Genomic DNA, 25,588 nt, shown 5'->3' with positions numbered 1-25,588 from the left:
GACATTATTTGCTGATGACGATATTATATTACCACATTCCTGATATCCAGCAGTTTAGAATAAACCGAGACAAAACCATTGAAATCAACTGACTACATCTCAGTCAAGATCATCGTCTGGTGACAATCGTTGATGGATATTTAGTGATTTTTCAAAGTAATATCTTGCTTCCTGGTATTGACAACTTTCGAACAAGGATTTACCAATGAGGAAGCAAGCATTGGCTACATTAATATCAACATCTTCATCTGGTGACAATTGTTGATAGATTTTCATTGATTGTTCAAAGTAGTTTTTTGCTTCCTGATATTTTTTGCTTTCGAGCAAGCATTTACCAATTTGGAAACAAATTTTGGCTACTTTAATATCAGCATCTCCATCTGGTGACAATCGTTGACGGATTTTCAGTGTTTTTTCGAAATAATTCATAGCTTCCTGGTATTTATTGTTTTTTAACAAGGATTCACCGATCTGGAAACAAGTATTGGCAACATCAACATCAGCATCTTCATCTGGAGACAATCGTTGAAAGATTTTTAGTGACTTTTCTAGCAAAGATCTACCAGCCTGAAAACGATCAGTGCCCAGGCCTACATTAATGTCAGCATCTTCGTTTGATGGCAATTGAGAATATTTTAATCCCGTTAGGAGATAATTTGTGGCTTCATCGTATGCTGCAAGTCTAATCAAACAAAGACCAACCCAATAAAATCGGGTTGCCACATTTCGATCAGTATCTTCATCTGTCGACAATCGTCGATGGATATTCAGTGATTTTTCAAAGTACTTCTTTGCTTTCTCATATTTTTCTGTTTCAAACCAGCATTTTCCTATGAAGAAACAAATACTGGCTACATCAATATCAGCATTTTCATCTGATGACAATTGTTGATAGATTTTCAGTGACATTTCAAAATATTTTCTTGCTTCGTCATATTCCTGAACAGGTGATAAGTGACAAAACACTTGAATTTGCCGAGAAGAAATGTGGTTTGGTAGAACTAACTTCACACCCGCTTCACGTGCATTACTTTCGAAGAAGCGTTTACCATTTTGGTAACAAGCAGTCATTGCATCAATGTTAACACCTTCATTAGATGCCGACTGTTGGCAAGTTTTCAGTGAATTTTGGTGCAAACTTGTTGCTTCGTAATTCTCGGCAAGTTTTAATAAGCAATGGCCGATCCACGAAAGTCGTGTCGCCACGGTTTTATCAGTATCTTCGTCTAATGACAATAGTTTAAGGATCTTCAGTGATGTTTCGAAGTAACTCTTTGCTTCTTGATATTCTTTGCCTTCATAAAAGCATCTACCAAACTGGAAACAACAATTGGCTACATTAATATCAGTATCGGTATTTGATGATAAACTTTCATAGATTCTCATTGATTTGCTGAAGCACCTTTTTGCTTCTTGATATTCTTTGATTTCCAACAAACAACAACCAATCTGGAAACAAATATTGGCCACATCAATATCAGCATCTTCATCTGATGACAATCGTTGGCGGAGTTTTAGTGAATCATACAAATACGTCAGAGCGCTTAGATGTTCTTGGCTTTTACTTAAAAACATACCATAAGAAAACTTATCCATAGCGTCAATTCTTTTAGAAAGTGGGATGAAAAGTAAATCAAGATAAGACATATTTCTGAAGTTCTGATGAAGGTGTGTAGATTCGTCATATTCGTTACTTGCATTGTTACAAAACGCAATAAATATGTTATCCATTGACACAAGCGTAGAAATTGCAGCACGCAATTCTACATCATTGTTTATAAGAACTTTCTGTTGTTCTGCAATTTCTTGTACTTTTACAAAATAAATTTTTGCCTCTGAGTATTTTCTTTCCTCAAATAAAACTTGGGCAATGGATTGAAAGTTTAAAATCTCATTTACACCAGCATCATTGTATTCTGAGATAACTTGCACCAAGCTGTGTACATTTATCTGGGATTTCCACAATCGATCCACTGTCTTCTTGTATTTCGTAGTTTCGCACAAGGAAAATTTGCTTTTCTGGAAATGCACATTCATGTCTTTTTCTATGTGCGCTTGTGAAATGTTTAGTAGATGTTTAAAAATATTCCAAGCACTCCAATAGTCGCCTTTCTGGATACAACAAATTGCAATGAACAATAATGTAAACATACTTCTGACTAGTTTTTCTACTTTATTGTCAACCGAATGATTTTCTAAACTTAGGTAACGTAATCCATAATCAATCGATTCGTCATAATTTTCTGTCAGAAACAACACTGAAGAAGTTTCCCAAATATCATCAGATGTCATGTCTTTGCTTGAATCTTCCGCTTTTTTTTCTGTTACATCAAATGCTTCCGCTTCCATCAGACTCTTCTCTAATAATTCAAGGCTGAAATTAAAAGTTTTCAAACGTGGACCAGTTGTGGGATTGCCCCATACCGTTCGCAAAAGTTTGTGTGATATTTCTTTTAATTTAAGGAATTCACAAATGAGCACATTCACCAAAATCAAATTGGAGTGAAAATAAATTCTTTTAATGTCCAATTGTTTACAAATATCGCATTGTAGCGAATATGAAACTTGAAAGAAAATGATGCAACTTTTTTTACCCACAGCAGCAATCAAAGTAGAGGATTCAATATTTGAATCATTGGTGGAGTTGATGTTATCTACCCAATCAACTTGTCCTTTGTTGTCCATGTAAAGTTTCAATCTAATCTCACATGCCACTGCCACAGAAAATGACAACTTTCTTTTTGCATAGTCACTGATGATATTTAGTTGATGAAGTTTGTCAATAATATCAAAGCAAGAATTTTCACATATTCCATGTAGTCTGCCTAACGCTGATATGAAAAGCGTTATGCTTCGGTAAACAATTCGTTTATGATTAAATTGGGTTTGATTAGTTATTGTGAAAAGACTCGGTTTGATTGCAAAATTTTTCAAATCTTCTTTGATTTGTTTAATTATTTCATCACGCACTTCTGTGCTAGGGATTAACTTCAAAATATTCTGCACATCAGCAAAGAATTCATCATATATTTCTTTTTTTCCAGAAATAAAAGTTGTTTTTGTGAGAATGTCGCTAAGATGGTAGCCATTCTTTAAAGATTCTTCAGTGCTTAGATATTTTAACATTTCACTCACTGGTTTTATCAACTCTGTTGTCCATGGTTTGTCTTTTGTCATTTGTTGTCGTCCAAGTGGAGATTTGCATGCATGTGGCATCATTCCATCGAATGAAATGCCACGTGGTGTGAATGCATCAAAAAACCAATCTCCATCTTTCTTGGTTGTATCATTCAGACCAGGAATACACACACTTGGTAATATGGTTTCTTGCATGTTAATCAAAATGACTTGAAAAACTACTGCAAACCATCGAAAATATTCCAAAATTGTTTGATAATTGTCAAAGAGTTGGCATCCTTCTTGTAAAACGATAATGTTCTCAAAATCAGAGAACGGAGTTATCTCCTTCCTTGCCAACGATCCCATGCCGACGAGAGCATATTCACAAGGGGGTTTTCCCATGACGGCTTCACAATATTTACTGACGTCATTCATAACAGATGAGTATTTCTTTGCAATTTCATCTTGTATTGTTTTCATGGTCCTGATTTTTTCTTCTTCTTGTTGGATCAATTGATCATCTTTGATTTTATTTGGAATTTGTTTTGTTTTTTCTAGATTGTTTTGCACTGACTTTCTCATTTGTTCAAAGCGTTTCTTGACACTTGCAGCTTTTTGAACCAAATTAACTTCTTTGTTGTCTGCATCAGCATGATCCAGTATTTGCTTGCAGAGGCTGTGCAAGTCTTTTTGTATCTGTGCTTTGTTATCAGGATTTCTTGCAATAGCAGCATTATACAATGCAGCAGACTGAATTAATGATATTTTATCTGGGCCTTTATCTTGGAACAGCAATGCCAATTGATGAAAAACTTTCGCTGAATCTGTGAGGTCTATTTCTTTACCGCTTGAGTCACAGAGTTCTTTGAGTTGTCGTGCAAGGTTCAATATTTCATCCTCAGCCATAATGAAACTGATTGCAACTTACCAAATTATGTTTACTGCATTCTACCAACAACAATGTGAGGCAATGTGAGGCAATGTGAGGCAATATCCGCCCCGTTAGCTCAGTGGTTACGCGCCGGGCTCAAGATCACGCGGCGCTGGTTCGACTCTCGGGGTGTGCGTTTGAGCAACGCATTTCAGGACTGCTCTCCATTCAGCGGCACCTAGTGAATGGAATAATTTCTCGGCAACAAGACTTCAACAATCGGAAAACTTCACTCTGCCAATCTCGGTAACCGGCCCTGCGTCAAGAGCCTCTACAAGTATGCGAACAAGTACCAGGAATAACCTATCAAGGCTTTGTCAGTCCGAGGATAAAGATTCAAAACCAAACCAAACCAACATTCATTTTTATTTTATATAAACATTTAGATATTCACATTTGAGATTGCAACGGAATTTCTAGGATTGGCTGCTTATTCACAAAAGAAATGTTAAGTTCATTATTCCATTCATGTTGTGTCATATGTCACAAAAGCTAATATTGATGAACATAATTAGAGAGATGGTTTGGACTCCTATCTTCCAGACTTGAGATAAAAAGAAAATTTTTTCTACGTTTCTGCAAAAGTTTCTCATCCCGCGTCGCTCGCTTATCCTAACCAACAATGTGAGGCAAATCGTTATTTGGTAGGACTAATGTGTTACTCGAAGACTGAGTATACTGTAGGCCTAATGCAGTATTCCAAAGTAAAAACATTGATCACTCAAATATTTAAGTTAATAGCTAAGTTAATCTGTTCCAGTGTAATCGGGGATATGAGGTGAAACGTGCCTTGCATTTTGTAAGTTATAGTTGAGACACTTTCAGAGAATGTTTGAAATTTTAATGAAAAGCACTGCAGACAAAATTTTGTCCTCATTATGTTTTAAAATAGAGAAATAAAACAAAGTAACTTCAACGGGTTTAACATGATGTATTACATACACAAATATAACATAATTAAAAATAAACTCAAACGTTTTCGACACGTACGTGTGTCCTCATCAGGAATTACATATCTGCAATATAAATAAAATGAAAATTGTAAGGTAAATTTGACTTTGCACTATTTTGACTCATTCCTGATGAGGACACACGTACGTGTCGAAAACGTTTGAGTTTATTTTTAATTATGTTATATTTGTGTATGTAATACATCATGTTAAACCCACTGAAGTTACTTTGTTTTATTTCTGTATGGTTCAACAAAGCAAACTCTCTACCAAAGCTTTATGTTTTAAAATCATTGAGAAAAATAGAAAGCAACAATAACAATTTGGGCTTTCCTAATAAATTTTAAATGCGTAAATCAACAGATCTTTGATGTGTCCAAAGTCTCTCCGATTCTCAACCTTTAAATATCATAAACAAAAAGTTTTTATTTTTTTGCAAAGTAAAGTTTATTTGGTTCTTTCTTGGCACAAAACATGAACCTCACTGCGACAACGTTTTTCGTTGAAAACTGGGAATTTGCATGACATTTAACGGTAAAGTTTTCTGCAGTTTGAAGATTGTTTTGTAGATGTCCAAAGGGAACGAAAAAAAAAACGCAAAAACTTTTGTAGGTTGTCAGAAATTTTAGCCATTTAAGGAATTTTCAAAAAATAATACACAAAATTTGTAAACACATTTCAAAAGACTGTTGAAAATGCAACATGCTTTTTTGGTTTGACATTTTTCTGGCAGTTGCCGTTTCCAATAAACAACGCTTTCCAAACACAAAGCTATGCACATGACCGGATGCGATGAAGTCACTGGCTGTATCAACTACAGTATTTCCTTGTCATGAATGTGTTGACATATGAGGAAGAACTTGGAAATATCAAAACCATGTAAACTTCAAAACTTTCACTGATGTGCAGAAAGTTTGTGAAGACATTTATTACTGCACCCTAGATATACTGTAAAGCTACTACAGTATAATGGCATGAACACACTCTTTTATTTGGCTTAATACGTATTTTGGTTTATCACAGCTTAATTTTACTTACTAATTTTCATCAGGCTGGACTCACATATCCGTGTTGAGCGGGGTGTGATTTTTAAGACCCCAACACCAATCTCCACTCTAATCCGACTTTAAAAAAATTCATTATCTCAAACTCCGAATCCAGTCCATTCCAAACATAAATGACGAGTTGACGTGATACTAGCCAATGTGTATATCACGAAATAGCTGAGAGGTGCAAAATGTTATGTTAACTTTCAGTTGCACGTGCTGTACATGTTTTCAGTGGCGCACATTTATAAGCATTGCGCTGAGTCAAAAATCGTGGGGACAGTTTTCTTTTCTTTTTTTCTTTTCTTTTTCTACAAACAGAACAAGAATATACTGGACTTATTTGATTTTACTAAAACAAAAGTTGCTGAACTAAAAATGAAATTTGCTGAACCAAAAATAAAAATTGCTGAACCAAACTCCGGCTCCACTCCACTCCGACTCCACTCCATGCTCAACTCTATCACAGCATACATACCAGTCTATCACAAAAGAATTCAAATAAAATCAGCATTAAGTACTGTTCTAATCTAACGTTAGCTCAAGGTAACATTTTAGTGTACAGAGTACAAACGTCTGCTTTGATTGCTCTTATGACGTTTCAATCAAAACAGCGCTTTGTACTTTTTACCTCAATTACATTTTTGTGTTCTTTTCTCAGTATAAATTGCGTGGCGTTTTACATCACTTTAGGTGAGTCTACTATTGTAGTGACCAGATCAGTGGGAGAGTGGTTTTGCCTTCGGCTTTGGTGCTGGCAGTGTTGGGCGCGATAACTCATTTTTCAGTTAAGCGATAACGATAATCGATAAACGAAAAATGCCTAAAGCGATAACGATAAACGATAAATCAAAAAGTTAAGCGATAACGATAAACGATAAAATTATCGCCGATAATGTCCGATAACAACATTTTTTTTTTCTTGATTAGCGCTGCCCCATCCCATGCAGCACGAAGTGTTTTCATCAACATGACGAAAAATCGAACATAATAAACTGTAAAGGGACAAAACTTTTTGTAAGTTATGCATGAATAGAATCGCAACACCAGCAGTGGGTATCGAATCTTCAACCTCTTGATCCAGAATCAAACCACTGAGGTAACCGCTGTGCTTATAATTATACCTTCAGATACCAGTTGGATGCTTTTATCAATTGAGTTACACTGCCGCTTACGTGCTGTAGGCAAAATAATTACATCAAATGAAAATACAGTAGATAACGATAAGCGATCAAAATTTATCGCCGATAATTATCGCCTGTAAATTATCGCCGATAATGCCCATCATTGAGTGCTGGTAGGTCTGAGATCGATTCCAGGTCGGATCACAACAAAGATTTTAAAAACGTTACCTATTTTGTTCTTTCTTGCATAACGCAGTGAGAATAAGTCGGATAATAATGTGGCAACATCGTAAACCTGATAAAAACAAGTGAGCCTTGTCGCTAAAAGACCTTTGCTGTTGTAGGGCGATAATAAATAACCCATAACGTTATTATTACCCTACTACTGTAGTGCAATCGGCTACATATGAAAACTTCTAATGAAAATTATCAAGAACAGAATAAGCAAAAAGCCACGAATAGTGCATAAGGAGACAGCAAGGCCAAACTAAGATATTTTGTTATTATAGTTATTTTGATAGATAGAGAAAAGCTAGAGGAGGTTGATCAATGCAAATATTTAGGAAAAAAGATAACACCATGAAACGACATCGAAACTGAGATAACCCAAGAACAACATCAGGTTGGAGATGATTTACTTAATAAAGCAGTTTTTAAAGAGTAAGAACATTCCAATTAGTTTAAAACGAAAAATCATGGACACAGTAATATTGCCAACAATAACATACGGAGCAGAAACATGGTCACTCACAAAACAACAAACAAGAAAACTGGCAGCAGCACAAAGGAACATGGAAAGAATAATATTAAACATAAATAGAAAAGACAAGATTAGAAATGAAGTTATCAGAAACAAAACTTGTATCAAAGATGTCATAGAAACAGCAACAAACCTAAAGTGGCAATGGGCGGGACATGTAGCAAAAATGAAAGACAACAGATGAGCCAAAATAACCCCACAGAGTGTACATCAAGATATGCAAAAAAACTAAAGGGAGACAAAAAAGAAGATAAATGGAAGACCTTAAAACACAATTAGAAAAATTGTGTTTTAATTAGAAAATTTAATTAGATAAACTACAAGTTGCGCAAAATATATAGCCTAATGTAGAATTTTCATTTGACACACTCATGTTGATGTGTGAATTGTTTCGTAGGCTTATAGTGACAAGAATAACAAATTTTGTCAATTACAGTTATATCACGGATATTATGTCAGTTGCAACTGTATCACGTTAATTTTGCACTTATAAAATATAAAGTTATTCAATTAAAATGGTTGTTTTGTGAACCTCCTGAAATCAAAATTGTGCAATTGCTCAAAAATTAAAAAATTCCTTGATTTCTTAATTTGCACAGCAGCTACATCATGAAGATTTGGGCTGCGACAAAATGTATCTAGTCAGTCCGTTAATGCCATCATCCAAAACAGCACGATGTGTTTGCAATCTGATAAAGTATGTGGCCAACCACTGTGTTTACTTCATATACTCATTGTTGAAGTCACAGATGTGAAGACACAGTCAATCCCGATTAATCGGCTCACCGCTTAATCGGACCACCATTTTGGCCCAGTCCCGATGTAGTTATTTGCAAACCTTTTTTATGCCTCTACCCGAAATAGTACGAGTATTGTTATAAAGCAGTCAAGTATTACAAAAACTTGCCAAAGGTTCTTCTCTTAAAAAACATGAAATATCATTTTTCTTGTTTTCAGATTAAAAGCTTATATTAAACTTCGTCATGGAAGAAGCAAGCTTGCTTGTTTCTATTTCAATCAAGGCTAAAAAATCTTGTGCAAACAAAATTAATACGAGCTTTGCTATTCGTATTTTTGAAAAGTGACGTGTCAGGTGAAATGCGTCTTTTGTGACCGGAATTATTTTATTGCATCTAAAAGTAACCCTAACCTTAACCTTAACCCTAACCCTAACCCTAACCCTAGCTTTCAACAAAAGCTAGCAGTATTCTATCAGAACTTGAAGCTTCTTCGTTCCAGAAGTCAAGCGCTAACCAACTGATCTATCGGGGCGGACAAATTTATATATTAATATCACATATTTCCGCTCTAGTTTCCTTTTCCTAGTTACGCCAAATTAGGAAAATCAACGCCCGGCTTAAAACTTTGCTCTGCCATGATCTCCACAACAGAACCAATAACACGTAATTCAGGTAACATGTAACAAGCTTTGGATAGCGCACCTTTAATCTGTCTGAAACCTGTCTTGATGAACCAAATGAGAACTCTTTTCATTAATTAAGATCGCTGCAAGACACTACTTTTGTTTTTATACCTGTATTGCTGTTTAAATAATATTGCATGAGTTTGCTCTAGAAACAGCTTTTCTTGCGAATAAAATCGCCGTATTTGAAGTCAACGCTTTCCAAACACGAAGCTGTGCACATGACAGGATGTGATGACGCCACTGACTGTATCAACTGCTTTCTTGCCATGAATTTATTGAAGTAAAAAGAAAAACGTAAGCAATGTCAAAGTCATATAAACAGTCAGATTTTTTAACAAATTAGTAGATGACTTGTGAGGAAATTTATCACTGTACACCAGATCTACTGTGAAACTATCAAAATCTGTGAACAATGTATACGATTTGAGTTAAAGAGAGTGCTATTTTATTTACTTCATTCCTATTTTGCCCAGGCAGCGTTGATGTAGCGCTAAGCATTTTACATTTGCTGTCGCTGCAAAACCACTGGCTCTATGAATCCAGAATTTGTTCACTTTTTTTAAGTATTATCGAATTTTGCTCCACAACATTTTATACTTTTCTTGCAAACATGGTCTACGCATTTCCTGAAAACTTGCTAAATCGTGTTTTAAGAGAAGAATGTGTGTTTTTGTTGTTGCTCATCGTGCAGTGCAACTTGCTTGCAGAGAACCGTGTGAAAATAAAACGCACAAACATGTGTGACTCGTTTTCTTGTTGCCAGCTTCCTGCTTGAAGTTTTATAGCGTTGTCAATTGAACATTTGTGCAAAAGGATAATTTTACAATATTGGTTGCAGTGCATAGAGCTTTCATCCAAAAACATCTTATTCCTGACATCAAATTTTCCGCATTAAACGTTTACAAACGGCTTGCTATACGAAAGTAAACTTTCTTGGCACATGAATATTTTTTATCCAAACATTTGGCACTAATGTGGTCGTTTCAACGCAAGCGCTTATTCTGTTAATTTCCAAGTAAAATATTTTATGGTTTGCTGTTGGAATTGTCACAATCCACTTGTCAGCCGCTGCCCAGCCAGTAAGTTATTCCTTTTTATTTCGAGTCAACGTTTGTAGACGTTGAATCAATGGAAAAAGAACAGATTTGCTGGCTGGGTATAATACCTATCAAGAACGAATGTTTAGTCTGGGATACTTTTGGTTGCGCTTGCTTTCCAATCATGCGATCTCAGTTCGACTCCCAACTCAACCTCAGCGCTCACTTTCTATTCAGGGTGTAATAAATTGGACGAGTGCAGTTGCAATAAGGAAGCAATGCAGTTACAGCAACGTTGCAGTTTTGTATGTGCATTTACACATTCAGTAAAATCTGTCTTTTTTATACCAAGAAAAGTCTGCAGACGTTGAATCAATCCAAAAAGGACGAACTTTGCTAGCCGGATGTTGCAAGACAAGTAAGCTTACTTAAGATTTAACATACCTCGTGCATTTTTCAAAATTCCGTGATGCTGCAGAAACTTCTATTGTTTTTCGCGTGAAAGCGGTGATACTAATTTTATCCATGTAAGCTTTAGTATGTTTGGCATGTTATTTATGTTTGCTTTGATAGCTTAGTCGTTTTTACCCTGGATTGCGCCAACGAAAGACAAGATCAAGAGACGATGGTTCGACTCTCAGTGTGGGAGGACATTCACACAACCGAACTGAGAGAAACCGAACGCATGAAGTCTACTCTTTGCATTATTTTATTATTCATTGGTGCAACCAACGTTGTGGCGATGTAATAACGCTGCGACCATACCACACTTATCACAACGCTGTAAATGAAATTTTGTCTCAACCCAATTTTTCTTAGTATTTTTAGAGATGTATTGGAATATGTGTAGATCTTCCATGTGGAGTTGATGATATCAAGAGTGAAAAAATGTTAATATTTCACATCATTACATGATTAACCATTCACAAGAATACAACAATGAAATAACTCCATTTTCGTTGTAAATAAGAAACACATAAACACATCATAACAATCTCAACAGCTTTGCCATTGCTTTTTGCCTCACATATTTATCGTCATATTGACAGTGGAAAAATAATGAAAAACTTGAAGTTGTTTTCACTTTGGTGGCTGAGTTTGCGTTATCTGAACAAAGTTGCTACAAATATGCGAAGCTGTCAAGATTTAGCCTCAGAACGATGTCCTCAACACGATAGCGCATTGCCTCTAGACCTGCATTGCAGAAGTACACGATCTCATCTGCTCATCTTCGGTCATCACGTCAACTTGCCTTTCATCTCCTCAGGTTAATTTGCAAACTGTGGTCATTATTGTCAGCAAAATAAAATATGAAAAGTTGGCAGGCTATAGGTTTTTATTACGAATATAGGCTAGTCTATAATAATGAACAGATACAAGCTCATAACAAACAATATAAAAGTGCGGAATCAATACAATTGGATCACTGATATACAGTATACAAAGGTACGCATCAGAGAAGGCTACGATTGATTTAGTAGTTGTCATATCACTCACCTTGCATCATATATGATACAGATTTCAAAAACTACAGCTATTTTTCGATGTTGTTATTTTCGCACCCATATAGTCACAATGTATCATATATTATACAAAACGCTTCTGTGTAACGCGAACTTTGCAGTATAAAATTTTTTTCGAATTTGTTTTTCAGTGCACTCCAGTCAGTTAGAATTTAAAAAATATAAAATGAAGAAAAAGTTGATGACTACAGGGTTTTAAATCCAGAAAAACACATAAACAAAAATGCTTAAGTTTGAAATAAATCTTAATTTATTGTTGTGGTTGTTTTTGCTTCAAACACTTGAAGTGGTCCAACAAAATCGTACGAACGACGTCACTGTGTTTTACCCAATCAGGCTAATAGACAGCATGATAACAGAATTAATACTTTGTTGTTATATGAACGAACATTCAATGATAAACATATTGAAACAAAACGATAATACCATGATTGTAAAAAGTCGCAACTATATGTTCAGTAAACAATAAACATCTGTGTAATGCCACAAGTAATAATATACGTACGTTCATACTATGTACATGAAAAGTTATTATCATACAATATCTAAGTCATCATATACAAGCTTACTTGGCTGTTTTCTCGAGTTGTCGCTAAATATCAGGATCGCAAATTGTCATTTATCCACTGCCTGATATCATCGTCAATGGATACTAGACTCTCCATTCCATGGGAAGGTGCGTAAAGCAAGCAATGCTTGATTAAGTGGGCTGCCGTCTGCACCACACCACACTCACTGCCAAGCCCTAACGTAACATGTCCGTCCGAGCCATAGCGTCTTACACTAGTGAGCTAGACGTTTGTAGTCATTGAGTTCAATTGGACGCAAATATCAGTGTTTTATAAAGACTGAGCTTTTAAATTGTTCTGTAGAAAATCAACACTACAATAATCAAACATCAACAATCAATGTACTCAGTCAACATGTCACGTGGAATCAACTGTGTGAAATTTAACACAAAACACAATTAAATCGAGCGGTTTCAGGACTTCATGGCACCGCATGAAAAAATATGAAAATAAAATAAAATTAATAATGTCGTTTCCAAAAACATCTATAATAACCGACTAGGTATCTCTATACTTAATGTATACGTCTTTGAATCGGTTGACGTGGGATCGATGTCAGCGTTTTTCCTTACGAGAATGCAATGCTGCAGCAAATATTTTCGAATTTATTTGTTTCGTAGATTTTGTTGTTTTTAAACAATACAATTTATTAAACATTATAGAAACAATTGTTTGTATTCTTGTTCAGTGGCGTACACAGGATTTTATCAAGGGGGGGGGGGGGAGTCATCGAAAACGAATTGAAAAAAGCGCTCATTTGTCAATAATAACCAGTGATTCAGGGGTATCCAAACTATTTTCAGGCGTGCCAGATTTGACAATGCTGAGGTGCCAGCGTCCAACAACCTCTGAAAATCTTGTTTTGCGAAATAGGGTGCACATACATGTTAATATTGTATAATTTAATGTCATTTTTATGCTACAAAACAATTTGCAAATTTAAGTATTTTATGATAGGCTAAGTTAGACTGTTTGAGTTATCTGCTTTCTGTAGTATTACCTCCCTGTGTGTTCATCTGTAGAACACGTGACATACAGTTCGAGTATACATACGGCTGTCGCCATCAGCAGCTATTTTAGTTACTAGCATCTGAGTTATTCAATAGAGCTACTAACACTACACTAAACACTAAACACTACATGGTGTCAGAATGGCTGGAAACCTTCGACCTCCAGACCAGTTTAATTTTGATAAGCCAGAAGAATGGCGAGGTTGGAGCCGCAGATTTGAACGATACAAAATTGCTTCAGCACTTAGTAACAAGCCTGACAAAGAACAAGTTAACTTTCTGATATATTTGATCGGAGATAAAGCTGACGATATTTTGGCAACATTCGGGTTAAGTGCAGAGGACAGGAACAACTATGACACGGTGATAGCAAAGTTTAACAATTATTTCGACACTCACTGCAACGTCATATACGAACGAGCAAAGTTTAAACTCAGAAAACAAGAAATTCATGAAACAGCCGATGAATTTATTACGTCGCTTTACTCTTTGGCGGAAAACTGTAATTACGGCAATTTGTTTGTTCATATATTTATCCTGCATTGCGGAAAGCGGACTTGAGCGCTATGCATCGGTGTACGCCTTCCGACGTGCACCTGACCCACGCTGCAGCCGACAGCAATGTCTGTTTCCGGTTGTCTACTCTACTTATGACTTAAGTTGGTACTACCCATTACTCGAAATCGATCACTGGGTAGAGGCAATTATCATAAAGTTTCTTGCCCAGAGAAACAACAGCAAGTGCGGGTGGCTGGAGTCGAACATGCAGGCTCTCGACTGCGAGCCCAACGCGCTAAACACTCGGCCACTGCTGCCGACTTTGCGCGATGAACTAATCCGTGATAGAATTGTAGTTGGTATTTCAAACAAAGACTTGTCTGAAAGATTGCAACCAGAATCGGAATTGACCCTTGATAAAGCAATTCGGGTGGTTCGCAACACGGAATAGGTGAAAAGGCAGCAAAAGCTTTTGCAGCAAACAAGCGTTTTAGAAGTGGACAGCGCACGTTTTGAGGATTGCACGCCTGCAGTGAGCGCAGTAGGACAACGATTTGAACGCAAACCAAATCAAATTAAATCAAATCCGTTTTTAGAGGATAATTTAGCAATGAAAAGGGCCGTCTTCAAACCATGTAATTACACCACTCTTGACATGTAAAAATTAAAAACTAGGGAAAAGAATGACGCACGTTTGCTTTGAAAAAATAAAATTAAATGATCATAATGATCAACAATACAAAACCGGTGGATGCAGCCAAGACTATAAAAAGTCGAGTTTTTGTAACATTATTGTCACATTGTTTATATTTACAACATATTTTCCTTTCAAATAGACAAAACAAAAACATTAAATAAACTGAAATGAGTGGGCCCTTAAACATCCGTGCCCTCCGAATGGGGTACGAGAGGCGGTTAATACAGCCCTGCTACCCAAGACCACTCTTAAAAGATAACATGTTTGCACTACACAATCACAACAACTCTAAACAAATCAACATTTTTTTAAGGGATGAGTGTGCGATGGCTCAATGGTCTCCCCCTGCGTACGCCACTGCTCTTGTTGTTTTGAAAAATGGAATAAACAAAGTCACAAGCAAAAAAGTGGACTTCTACATATCTACCAGCACTTATATCTCTGGAAAATGCTGACAGATTTTAAGTGACATGTGCAAGTAGTATTTTGTCTCTTTGTCTGCATCCTTGTATTAATTATTTTCAAATAAACAATAAGTATTCGACTCAATACAAAAGCTGCATTGTATCATTGTTGAATTTTAAGTTAGGCTTCTAACAAATTCTTGATTTCTGATACTATTTGCCTGTGACAAGAATATATTACCATATTGCTAGTATTAATATCCAAAACTTTAGATTAGAGATACAACCATGAAAACCAATGGACTACACCTCAGTCAAGATCTTCATCTGGTGACAATCGTTGATGGATTTTTAGTGATTTTTGAAAGTAATTCTTTGCTTCCTGATATTCATTTTTTTCGAACAAGGATCTACCAATCTGGAAACAAACATTGGCTACATCAACATCAGCATCTTCATCTGATGACAATCGTTGATAGATTTTTAGTGATTTTGGAAAGTAATTCTTTGCTTCCTGATATTCTTTACTTTCGAACAAACATCTACCAATCTGGAAACTAGTGTTGGCAACATCAACATCAGCATCTTCATCTGATGACAATTGTTGATCAATTTCCAGTGATTTTTCAAAATAGTTCTTTGCTTCCTGAAACTCTTTATCTTCGAACAAACATCTTCCAATCTGGAAACTAATGTTAGCAACGTTTCTGTCAGCATTTTCATGTAATGACAGTCTTTGAAAAATCTTCAGTGATAATTCATAACAGTCCCTCGCCTTTTGAAAATGCTTTGTATCAAATAAAGTATACCCTGTCATTAAAGCTATTTCGGCCTGAAAGGTATCTTCATCTGATGCCGGAAGTTGGAATGTTTTTATTGAATCATCAAAAAACTGTACCTCTTCTTGGTCTGCATTGAGTGTCCGTGGCAAAAAATATCATTGACATATAATTTCGAAGCCTTAAGTTTATTACTTAATGTTTCAGGAAAAAATTGTAGAAAATAAGATAAAGCGATTTGACAATTTTGCCATGTTTCTTCATAGTCGTTGCTTGCAATGGAGCTAATCATTATAAGCATTAAAGCCAGCATCCCAAACAGACTGATTGCATGACTCGGTTGTCTTTCAGTGTTTTCAAACAATATCCGCTCATTGGCAAGTTTCTGTACTTTTTGAAAATAACTTTCTGCTTTTGAGTATTGTTTGTTGTCAAATAAAGATTTACCCGCAGAATACAAATTGTGGAGCTCATTCACATCAGCATTGTCAGATTTTGAAAGAACTTGGACCAAACTCTCTTTGATTGTCTGAGATTTTGACAATCGACTTATTGTTCCTTTGTATTTTGTAGTTTCGCACAAAGGACGGTTGCTTTTCTGACAAGCCATCTTGAAAGATTTGTCTGATTGTACTTTTGAAATATTTAGTACATTTGAAAAATGAATATCTAGTACAAGTTTAATGACGAGGTTCCCAGTATTATAACAACTCCATACGTCGCCTATAAAGAATAAACCGAATGAAATGAGACTTAAAGCACATATTTTTTAGAAAAGCATTTCTGGTTTATTGTCTTTTAAATGTTTTTCTATATTCAGGTAACGCATTCCATAATCGATCGCTTCACCATAATTTTTTTTCCAAAGCAAAACTAAAATGGTTTCCAAAATATCATCACCTAAACAATCTTTGCTTGAATCTTCCACAATTTTTCTAGTTTCATCACGTGTTTCCACTTCTTTTAAACTTTTCTCTAATAAATCAATGCTGTAGTCAAAAGCTTTTAAACGAGAGCCAGTTGTTGGATTATTCATTATAGTTTGCAAAAGTTTGAGTGATACTTCCTTTAACTTAAAGGCATATTCAATAAAATTTTCAAACTGGAATTAAGCATTAAAATGCGTAAACTGAACACTCAAGAATACATTTTTAAAAAAATTACCGAAAAAAAAATGGTTTTCAATGACGCTGCAGGGGTTTAAGGTTTTATTTGTCTATTAAATGTTTATAACCCCTTGATGACAGCAGAACCGCTGCTGGCGTAACAAAGCTTCGATGGCGTAGAGATAACACAATGAGTCTCAAGTTCTTTTATTCGTGAGTTCGAGTTGAATTTAAATTTTGAATTTGAAAAGTTATCTTATGAGTCTGAGTCTACTTTCAATAATATTATGAGTCTCTGTTAAAAATTGAATTTTATGAGTAAATCTTATATTATGAGTCAAAATTGTTTTGTGCAGAGGTATATAAAGCACTTTCAGAAAAAGGAAAAAGAAACAGTTTCGTAATTTAAAATTGGCAAATTCCAGCAATGTTTACGGACTAGGTTGAACTCCTGCTAGTGAGATTCCATTGCAGAGGTGAATCGCGGATATACTGAATAAGCAATAAATGGCCATTTTAACAGACTCACTTGAGAAAGCTGCGGGTGGTAGGTTATTTGAGTAAAAAATGATCCATCAATATTATCTCGGTGCAAAACAACTGAGTTTTCTTAAGAAACGCAACTAGCCTAGATTTATTCTCACTTTTGGGTTCAGTGAGTTTTTAAGAAACGTAAATGTTATGTGAGAATTACATTTTGTAGAGAGCTAAAAACAATGGAAATTGATTCGTGTCCCTACAATCACTCCCTGCAAATTTTAAGACCGTGGGATCGAAGATCACACGTCTTAAAATTAACAAAAAAGTGAAAGTAAAATTAAAAAATAAACACGATAATTGATGCAATAATGTGGTTATGCAGGTCATAAAAATCGGATTAAAAAATCCTTTTAAAAAGCATGAAGAAATGGCGTTAAATGATAAGCAAACAAAGGCACAAAATTATAGAAGCATGTTAAAAATAATCGCAAGTTTCATGGGATGAAAGTCTGGCGCAAGCAAGCCTTGACCTGCTATGTTTTTTTATGTATATATTTTTTGTTTTAAAGAGAAATCATGCGAGCATGGCGTGTGTTCGTCTTTAAGTCTCTGGCTTGATTCGGATAATGTCTTTATACTTCAGAGTTCGATATGATTAGGCTTCTCGTTTCTCGCTTCATCAGAGTGTTTTGTTGCGTTTCAAGCTTTCCGAATCGAACCAGGCTTTGTGCGTCACTGCCAGTAAATATGCTCTGTTGATTTCTCCTGAAAGTAATACAAATACAGGGTGCAGAAATAATGTGTTGTAGCTAAAACAGTATATAAAAACGACATCAAAACAATGCAAAGCGAATTAATTCACGCAAGAGCAATTAACATTAACAGCAGCCACTCACTACAGGACTTCTTATCCGGAAAAAAAGCAAATAGTCGAATTATTGGTAGCGAATTAGAGATAATTTAGAAATACCGTCTGGGATGTAGAAAAAGGTAAAGAAACATAGAAAAGGTCGCAAGATAACGTTGAAAGAATGTAGAGGTAGAGTATTGAAACGAAGAGAGAAAAAACACACACGCATTTGGCTAACGCGATTGATTGACGAGAAGCAAAATATCTGACCACAACTGAAGGATGGCAACTGTGCAGAAGTTGAACTTCATTTATGAAGTTGCAAAAAGCTTCGGCAAAAAATGCAGCCAGCGATTTAGCTGGAGCTGTAGAAAAACTGCTATAGTTGCAGTGTATCGCAATGCGATTGTAAAATGCATTTGAGGGCCTAAACAATGTTGTTTTACAAATGAGAATAGACTGTGCTATTTCTCAGGCTATGTCAAAACATGCCCTTCAACATGCCAGGTTGACCTCGATAAAAAGTAAAAAATAGCTATGTGGGGACCACATTTAGGTACCATTAGCCACATGCTTTGAAAGGGTACGTGGGGGCCAAGTTTGGGCTCCATTAGCCACGTTGCTCAGACAAGATTGCGTGGGGGCTTGATTGCTCCATTAGCCACGCTGCTCAGACAAGATTGCGTGGGGGCTTGATTGCTCCATTAGCCACGCTGCTCAGACAATAAACGAAAATGTTCAAGCATAGTAGCTTGTAAAAATCAGTGCTATCAAAAAAGCGTTATTACGTCAGAAATTTTGTTCCACGTCAACAAAATGCGCCAGCGCAAATTTGTGTATACAGAGAAAAATAGCGATTTATTTATAGTAAGAACTATGCCGAAATTTTGTAGAACAGAGAGTAAAGATAAATGAGAGAAAATACGAGAGTTTAACCAACGCGTATCAATTTGCAATTAATAATACTTTTGAAAAGGCTGGCGACAAAAATACTACGTGTTCATTCATTGATTCCAACAAGCCATTTTGCTAGTGCATTGTGATTCGAAAGCTAAAGTCGTCAACAAAAATTATGCGTTCCTTTTGAATTACAAGCATTTGTCTCTATCGACGATCGACGGGGAATCACGTTGTTTTTGCGAAATAGGCAAAGGCGCTTTTTGCTTTAACGTTAATATACAATATGAAGGACAGTGTGCGAGACAAGCATACAAGTTAATTATCAACATACTTTCTACAACGTCTAATAGCGTTGTAAATGAGAAAATATTTAGCAATATAAGATAAAACATTAATACTTCCATTTGAAAAGTGGGCGGTTGATAAAAGGCAATAGATAGATTAAAAAACAAAATGAAAACAAGCACTCGCCGTTAGTTGATTTCTTCAGTTCGGTAGCAGAAAGTCTTTGATTTTCGATCTTTTTCGGCTTGAAGTTGACTTTAAACTAATACTCCTTTTTGGTTGAATTTTCTTGTTCTCTTCTTACTTCTTTCTTGCCAAGGCAACACTCGGAAGGCACCAATGCAGGGGTTTTAAGTTTTATTTATATTAAATGTTTATAACCCCTTAATGACAGCAGAACCGCTGCTGGCGTAACAAAGCTTCGATGGCGTAAAGATAACACAATGAGTCTCAAGTTCTTTTATTCGTGAGTTCGAGTTGAATTTAAATTTTGAATTTGAAAAGTTATCTTATGAGTCTGAGTCTACTTTCAATAATATTATGAGTCTCTGTTAAAAATTGAATTTTATGAGTAAATCTTATATTATGAGTCAAAATTGTTTTGTGCAGAGGTATATAAAGCACTTTCAGAAAAAGGAAAAAGAAACAGTTTCGTAATTTAAAATTGGCAAATTCCAGCAATGTTTACGGACTAGGTTGAACTCCTGCTAGTGAGATTCCATTGCAGAGGTGAATCGCGGATATACTGAATAAGCAATAAATGGCCATTTTAACAGACTCACTTGAGAAAGCTGCGGGTGGTAGGTTATTTGAGTAAAAAATGATCCATCAATATTATCTCGGTGCAAAACAACTGAGTTTTCTTAAGAAACGCAACTAGCCTAGATTTATTCTCACTTTTGGGTTCAGTGAGTTTTTAAGAAACGTAAATGTTATGTGAGAATTACATTTTGTAGAGAGCTAAAAACAATGGAAATTCATTCGGGTCCCTACAACGCTGGCAAGGCCCAAAGTCCAATGTTTCATTTATTTTTTATTTTTTTCAAAATGACCAAAAAGTGGAAACACTGCTAGAGTATACGTCATAAATGCCAAGAGCTCCAGCAATACCAAAAGTCTTTTCGCGCGCTGGGTTGCAAAGTTCGGACGTGTTGCGTTCAAAGGAGTTTAGCAGGATAGTTTTACACGTCTTTTAAGTTTCTAGGATATTTCTTTGAGTAATAGTAGCAATGTTACTAGAAAGGTGAGGTACGGTAGTGTATAAATCTAGTAGCATTGCTAAAAATTAAATGTCCATAAAATCAATATTGCATCATAGTTTGACTATTGTAGAAACAATATTGCATCATAGCAAATACTATGCCTGACTTTTGTGTTGTGCTTGGCTGTGACACGACAGCATTGCATAAAGTTAGTATGTTTGGGTTTCCCAAAGACAGTACACAAAAAAAGGAAATGGAATAAATTTGTCAACACCACAACTTGTCATTGGAGTGGACCAAAACCACACCACAGAATTTGTAGTCTGCATTTTCAAGAAGCAGACTTCAAAAATTTTCTTCAATTCCAAATGGGATATGCCAAAAGACTTGACTTGAAACCCGGTGCATGTCCATCTTAAATCTTTCCTTCTCCACCAGAAACTAGTGCAACAGTTGAAAGATCACATTTGACTTCTTCCTGGCGACCAGCTTATAGAAGACGCCAAGTTAATGAAGTAATGTTGATTTTATGGTTTATTGTATTTATTTAGAATTACAGAATTAGGTTTTGATAACCTGTACGGTACCCCAGGCAGGGCCGGATTTAGCTGATGGGGGGCCCGGGGCACTTTTAGATCGGGGGGCCCCCGTGCAAAAAAATTTTTCGCGCCTACGGCGCGAAAAGCCATCTCTACGTCTACAGTAGCATCAGTCCAGTACTGCACAACATTTTGCAGAAACTTTAAAGGCCAAAAGGAAAAAAAATCACATTTTTTTTCACATAGGGGGGCCCTTCAAAAGTCGGGGGGCCCGGGGCAACTGCCCCCTCTGCCCCCCCCTAAATCCGGGCCTGACCCCAGGGCCTAATTTACAACAAGGCCATTAACCTAGTGCAGCTGTTCCCAACATGTGAGTCGCGACCCCAACTGGGGTCACCTGACAATTTGCCTGGGGTCACCTGAGGCCTTCTGAAAAGTTTAGAATTTCATTAGTTAGAAAACTTTGCCACAAGAATTCCAAGATACAATGAAAAGCGTAAGTGTCGTGAATTTTGTAAAAGCTAGTGTTTTAAACAGCCGCCTATTTTCAAAAGTTTGCAGTGAATTGGATACATCCAGTAATGTTTTGTTATTTCACACTAGTGTGAGATGGTTATCCAGAGGCAAAGTTTGGAAACGTGTTTTTGATCTTCGTGATGAATTAGAAACATTTTTTAATAAAAAATCTAAACCACAGTTTGAAGCACTTTTCGGCGACAAAAACCAACTTCACAAAATTGCTTGGTGTCAAATTCGTATGTTTACTTGTCATTCTGTACATGTTTGCGCCAGCAGCAAAAAATAAAATTGAATGAATTCAATTCACTTTAGGCCTATAACATCATTAAAAACAGAGTGAAACGGTTCACCAGGCATTTGATAATTAAAGTAACTTGCGTTCTTCTGGTGACTATAGGCTACTAGGTTACCAGAAGACCGCAACCTAGTATGGTAGCCTATAGTCACCAGAAGAACGCAAGTTAATTTAATTATAACATCATTATTGTATGCGTGGTTTATACAGTTGTCAATTTTTAGGTGCTTTAGGTTACTATAAATTTTTTGTGTCATATTGGAGAATTTTTGAATCTTGGTTTCCAATACGAAGAGGAAGATAGTACGGTGGTTGAAGAAGTAAGTGATGATGAAGAAGAAAGTACGCTGGAACCTAAACCCTATCGTTTTGAGCCTGAGTACACAGAGGCAGAGATCAATCAGCTTTACCTTGCTGATGTGACTGACGCTTCTCAGCAGGAGGATCGAGTGGGAAACACTGATTGGTAAGCAAATTTAGATATTTGACATCATATACTGCATTCGTTTAGCTTTACTTAACATAAAATAATTAAATCACCGACCGTACCAGGATAAGTGCTCAGCTTTGCATTGCATTTCCCTATGGGTTTGTAAGGCCTTGAACCTACAACACGTTGAAAACAACTTTACAAATGCAACTGAAATTATAAGAAAATGAAATCTTAACGCTCTTAAGTTTACCTTGCCTAATACTAATTATATTGCAAAGTTGAATTTTCCCGTCCCGGTAGCCTATGCAATGAATTATTATATACTAGGGCAATTATTCTTTGGCTTAAAAATTGAAACTTTTGACAAATTTTGACGTATGAAGAACTCAAGTAGTTAAATTACCCATCATTGTACAAAATGCTGTACAACACAGCTGCCGCAAAACGACCTATCAAAAATTTATTCACCTAATTATTTCACCTAATGGCTTATGATTCACAATAAGTAGACAATGGGCCATTTACACCAGTATAAAGTAAGCTAAAAAGGCAAATGCGATCCCATACTTGATTCAAGTGTTGGGTATGAGAAGATAGGTACTCATTGTACTAAGCCTTTGGCACTAAGGAAAGTAAGGTGGCCAGTTCCTTTCTCTCGGCCGCCTTTCCTGCAGCAATTATGCCTACCCAATTTATTACACCCTAGCTAGATGTGAGCGATGCTTTCAACAACCAGCTTAAGCCGGGAGTCGAACCAGGTTTGGTTGGTTTTGAATCTTTATCCTCGGACTAACAAAGCCTCGATAGGTTATTCCTAGTAGTTTCGCATACTTGTACATGTAGAGGGTCTGCTACTATTCGGTGAGTCCAATTCTTATCCGTTACACCATCCCTCTGCGCCAAAGTAGGCTACAAGGTGTAAATTGAAAAAAATTCACTGACAGTGCAACCTCTACGACACCACGACAATGCAGTTTGTAAATAATTTGGACTTTGTGAACAATTTTTGATCTAACGCTACAATTTTGATGAATTTTTTTGACAAGTGAAAAAGTAATCACCCTAATTATTACCAATTTTATATCAACAGGTGTTCATGTTATCACTGTGTGGCAATGGATGAGCAACATCAAGCTTTGTGCTACTGTGAGATAGATACAGCACGGATGAAAGACATGCTAGATGGACAATTGGACATGCATGATTACATTTACTCTGCTTGTTTGTTAATATATGGCGGTGTTGAAACAAAATAAATTGACTTGACTTGCTATCGCCTTATTTGTTTCCAAGTTAGCAATTCCGTTCAGTAAAAATAAAGTAAAAAAGATTTTTTTTAGGTTAAATTAAAATGGCCTTAGTAATATGTAAGTCTGCACCTAGTGAAAAATGCACTAAACTATGAAAAGCAATTCACTGTCCTGTTAAATCTACATAAAATCGCTCATTTTGTTGGTCCAAGAAATGTAGCCTATGTGATCAGACGAGCGTGAATTTACACAGCAGCCTATGTAGATTTGGTTGGTTGTGTAAAATCATGTGTATGCCATTTCTTTGAATGCAATATTTGAACTAGACAAAACATTATTTCATTCTCCAAGTATAAAAACCACCGCTTGTAATCATAGAACCTCAGGTTAATGAGAGAATACCATACAGTTAAATCGCCCGCAGTAAGAAATATTGCTCGATCAGCTTTTATGACGTAGGCCGTACAGTCGCACGCTTCGCTGCTCACGCAAATTCCCGTTTTGACAACTCAGACAAAACCACGCGCGCAATGGGGCAAAATTTTATTGAAAATCGTTTTATGGTAGCCTATTAAACACAAAGAACATGGAAAGTCGCCAAGTCAGGTTTTTCCTTTAATACAACTTTAAGGAAGTTTAAATGAACACGTTCACGAAAGCCAAGTTGGTCGAAAAATAAACTCTTTTCATGTCCAATTGTTTACAAATATCGCATTGCAGCGAATATGCAACTTGAAAGAAATTGATGCAACTTCGTTCACCCACAGCAGCAATTAAAGCAGAGGATTCAAACCCTGTTCTTGAATCAGTGATAGAGATGATATCTACCCAATCCACTTGTCCTTTGTTGTCCATGTAAAGTTTCAATCTAATCTCACATGCCAGTGCCACAGAAAATGACAACTTTCTTTTTGCATAGTCACTGATGATATTCAGTTGATAAAGTTTGTCAATAATATCAAAGCAAGAATTTTCAGAAATTTCATGTAGTCTACCGAAAGCCGATGTAAAAAGCGTTATGCTTCGATAAACAATTCGTTTATGATTAAATTGGTTTTGATCTATCAGTGTGGAAAGACTCGGTTGGATTGCAACATTGTTCAAATCTTTTTTGATTTGTTCAATTATTTCATCACGCACTTCTGTGCTGGGGATAGAGTTCAAAGTTTTCTGCACACCTTCAAAGAATTGATCATATATTTCTTGTTTTCCAGAAACAAAAGTTGTTTTAGTGAGAATGTCGCTAAGATGGTAGCCATTCTTTAACGATTGTTCAGTATTTAGATATTTTGACATTTCACTCACTGGTTTAATCAACTCTGTTGTCCAAGGTTTGTCTTTTGTCATTTGTTGTCGTCCAAGTGAGATTTGCATGCATGTGGCATCATTCACTCGAATGAAATGCCACGTGGTGTGAATGCATCAAAAAAACAATCTCCATCTTTCCTGGTTGTGTCATTCAGACCAGGAATGCACACACTTGGTAATATGGTTTCTTGCATGTTGATCAAAATAACTTGAAACACTACAGCGTACCATCGAAAATATTCCAAGATTGTTTGATAATTGTCAAAGTGTTGACATCCTTCTTGTAAAACGATGATGTTCTCAAAATCAGAGAACGGAGTTATCTCCTTCCTTGCCAACGACCCCATACCGACGAGAGCATATTCACAAGGGGGTTTTCCCATGACGGCTTCACAATATTTACTGACGTCATTCATAATGGATGAGTATTTCTTTGCAATTTCATCTTGCAAAATTTTCATGGTCGTAATCTTTTCCTCTTCCTGTTGAATCAATTGATCAGTTTCGATTTCATTGGGAATGTGCGTCACTTTTTTCAGATTGTTTT

General features: G+C 36.1%; 1 protein-coding gene across 1 annotated transcript; it reads left to right on the top strand.

The window, feature by feature from the left end:
- The first annotated feature begins 21,723 nt into the window (after positions 1–21,723).
- Positions 21,724–24,592, top strand: LOC145774519 (uncharacterized). The gene is made up of 4 exons (XM_082585775.1): positions 21,724–21,732; positions 22,284–22,516; positions 23,574–23,704; positions 24,501–24,592. Exons 1-4 carry the CDS (start codon positions 21,724–21,726, stop codon positions 24,590–24,592), a joined length of 465 nt encoding a protein of 154 aa, XP_082441901.1.
- Positions 24,593–25,588: the final 996 nt, after the last annotated feature.

This window comes from Aplidium turbinatum, chromosome 7, assembly GCF_918807975.1.
Source record: "Aplidium turbinatum chromosome 7, kaAplTurb1.1, whole genome shotgun sequence".
NCBI classification, from domain to species: domain Eukaryota; kingdom Metazoa; phylum Chordata; class Ascidiacea; order Aplousobranchia; family Polyclinidae; genus Aplidium; species Aplidium turbinatum.
This window is presented reverse-complemented; position numbering and strand designations above follow the sequence as displayed.